The 3,071-nt window shown below is 58.5% G+C and overlaps 1 protein-coding gene across 1 annotated transcript; it reads left to right on the top strand.

Annotated features, from left to right (window-relative positions):
* Positions 1 to 310: 310 nt before the first annotated feature.
* On the top strand, positions 311 to 1,426 carry LOC106148622 (putative POM121-like protein 1). Its single transcript, XM_013514775.1, has one exon. It carries the CDS (start codon positions 311 to 313, stop codon positions 1,424 to 1,426), a length of 1,116 nt encoding a protein of 371 aa, XP_013370229.1.
* The last annotated feature ends 1,645 nt before the right edge of the window (positions 1,427 to 3,071 follow it).

The following is a 3,071-nucleotide window of genomic DNA, read 5'->3' as shown; positions in this document are numbered from 1 at the left end:
AGGAACTTGCCCCAAAGGCCCACCTACCTGGGCCCCTCACCACACCTGCCCAGAGCCCTGGCTGAGTGCAACCTGCTTAGCCACCTGTGCCCCGGGATCCAGTTCTCCACCTCCCCGCGGGCATCCCGGGCTCCACCGCAGTGCTCCGGGAAGAGTTACCCAGAGCACTGCTCCTGTGCCTGCAGACCTTTGTGGACCTTATGTCAGCAGGCCAGTTGTCTTCAGAGGAAGCCGGTGCTGTCTGCAGGCACTTTTAAGGTATCCTATAGCTCAGCCCCTAGTACTGGGCAAACTGCTTGCCTCGCTGGCAATGGAGCAGCAGGCTGAGCAGAGGAGGGGCGCCGATGGTCCCGGGGGCCTACCATCCGCATTCAGGCCGGTGGTAGGCCGGCGAGGCCTGATTCCTTATGTCCCCAGGCCTGGGCCTCTGCCCAGGAACCTCCACAGGCAGCGCTCCAGAGATGAAGCTGCCCCCTGCCCCCAGGCCTCCGGTGTGAGCTCGGGTGGGCGAAACGCCATCGCCAGCTCCTACAGCTCCACCGGAGGGCTGCCGGGACAGCGCAGGAGGGCTCTAGCCGCTGCGCGCACCAGGCCGCCCCGGAAGGCTGCCAAAGATCCCAGGGAGCACAGCTCCCAGACCCCGAGTTCACATCCAGGAAAGCCCCAGAAGGCGGGGAAGGAGAACGTGGCAGACATACCATCCAGAGAGGCAGAAGAAAGGAAGGTTTTCCTGCCCGCAGCAGAGGGTGCTGGCCCAGGAAAACGAAAGATCCCCCTCCTGCGGCCCAGGCAAGGGGCCCTTCTCATACTGCCGCCACCTCCCAAACTGAGCTATAAGGTCACCGCGGAGCACATAGCTCGGGAGAAGGAGGCAGCATTCCAGCTAGTCAGCAGAGCGTTGATGGGTAAGTCCCAGGCCCCAAAGGGGGGCAACACCACGCAGCCTGCCCACTCGCCTTGCCTTCCTGCCCCAGGGACGGCTCCTGCAGCCACTATTCCTGCAGGGAAGAGCAATGACAGGATGTCCGAGGCCCCCGGGGAGAGCGACAGCACACAGCCTGCCGGCTCTCCTTGCCCACCTGTCCCTGGGACTGCTCCACCCACAGTCCCTGCAGGGAAGCACAAGAACAGGAAGTCCCAGGTCCCCAGGGAGAGCGACACCACGCAGCCTGCCCACTCGCCTTGCCTTCCTGCCCCAGGGACGGCTCCTGCAGCCACCATTCCTGCAGGGAAGAATAACAACAAAAAGGAGCAGGACTCCAAGGTCTCTGGGCCCCCCAGCACCTGCTGCTGTGGCCCTTCAGTGCATACTGGGCCTAGAAGGAAGCACACTTCCACTGCACCCCTCCCGAGCTCACAGGCCTCTTCCTCTCCACAGCCATATCCACAGGCTCTGCTCCCCAGTCAGAGACAGAAAGTGGGGTGACACCTACGGACACCACACCCCCACCTGATCCTCTCCCCCTGGGGTCTCCCCGTGGTGCCAGCAGGAACTCCTTCCCCTCTGCACAGCTCACTGTGACACTGCCCAGTGGCCCGCCAGGCGCCCAAAAGAAACACCACTTTCGGTCTGCCTCTAGCACCTCCCACACGGAGCAGCACCCACCCCCGTGGTCTCGGTTTCACAGCCCCTGCAGCTACAGCTCCGGGCCTGGCCCCAACCCCTGCTTCAGGCCAGGCAGGCTCAGCAGCACAGCACAGGCAGTCCGAGCCGCCTTACAAACATGACCCCAGGGAACCACGACAGCTCCCAGGTGGCCTCTGATGTCACCCAGGCTCTTTTCCCTTCTGGAACTTCCATTACCGCTGCCTCTGTCCCAGCCCAGTGCTTGACCCAAATCTGGCACAACAAATAGACAGCACTTCTCAAAGCTCAGGCTCAGCCACGGTGGCAGTTTCAACTACACAAAAGGGCTGTGGGAGGAAATGGATGCACCCAGATGTTACAGCCGCCTTTGGGGCACGGAGGACCTCTTCAAGGGGAGGAGGGACCCCAAGCACCACAGCACCATGGGGGCCCCAGGGACGTGACAAGTGAGGCTGCCTCAAACCACACACCCACCTGGCCTCCAACCCCAGCCTTCCTGCCTCTCGTGGGGGCAGAGTTAGGAGGAAGCTGGCCTTTGGGGCCACCTCACCATCTCTCCAGGCCTCTGCGCACACACAGCGGCTCAGTCAGCTCCCAGTCATCCTCCAGCAGCTCAGCACCCACTCCTGTGGGGTTCGAGAGGCCAAAGCTACCCTAAGAGAACATCCACTTCCTCCCAGATGCTACCTCCTGTGAGCCCTGTATGCACGTCACCCACAAATCCTGTGCTGACCTCAGGGATCCTCGGGCAAACTGGAGGTGCAGTGCAGCATCGTGTGCCTCACTCTGCTGGCCTTCCCTGCTGCTTAGCTCTCATGCTGGTGAGGCCCTTCATGTCTCATGGAAAAATAAGAGGCTGTGGTCCTTGCTGGTGTTGCTGTTCAGCCCTCAGCCCCACAGACCGGGCCCATGATGGATTCCCCTGAGTGAGTCCTCCAGCCCTGAGCTCGCTGACTCTGCTGTGCTCCTGTCTGAGTCATTCTTTCCCCAGATGAGTGCAAAGCAGCAGGCCTCGTGGAGAAACTCCCTGTGGTTAATATCAAAAATGCCCCCCAGGACAGTCACACATGCACCACTGGCGGTTCAGGGCCACCCCACAGCGACACAGGAATTCTAGCCCCGTAGTAAAGGTGTTAAAAGACTCAAACAATAGTATCAGAAATACCATGGGAGGATTCTTAGCAGTTTCTGAAAAGTACACCTAAAGGTAGTAAGAAAAATACTAAGAACTGTGCAACAACAAATTAAATAACATAGGAAATGGACAAATTACTGAAAGCAATCAAGTAAAAGTAAGAGAAAAAGTGACAGAAAATAGAAACAGATGTGACAAATAAAGAAGAGACATTGTATCAATCAAAACTCAGTAAAACAGAAGACCAGGACTGGTTTTGACAATTGAACTATACTAAAAATTGAAGAAGCGCTTACACCAATTCATCCTCAAGAAATAGAGGAGGGAATCTGTCCTAACTCATTCTAC

Source organism: Chinchilla lanigera, unplaced genomic scaffold (genome assembly GCF_000276665.1).
Source record: "Chinchilla lanigera isolate Chin_1 unplaced genomic scaffold, ChiLan1.0 scaffold00024, whole genome shotgun sequence".
NCBI lineage: Eukaryota > Metazoa > Chordata > Mammalia > Rodentia > Chinchillidae > Chinchilla > Chinchilla lanigera.
The sequence above is the reverse complement of the archived record's forward strand: the minus strand, read 5'-3'. Positions and strand labels throughout refer to the sequence as shown.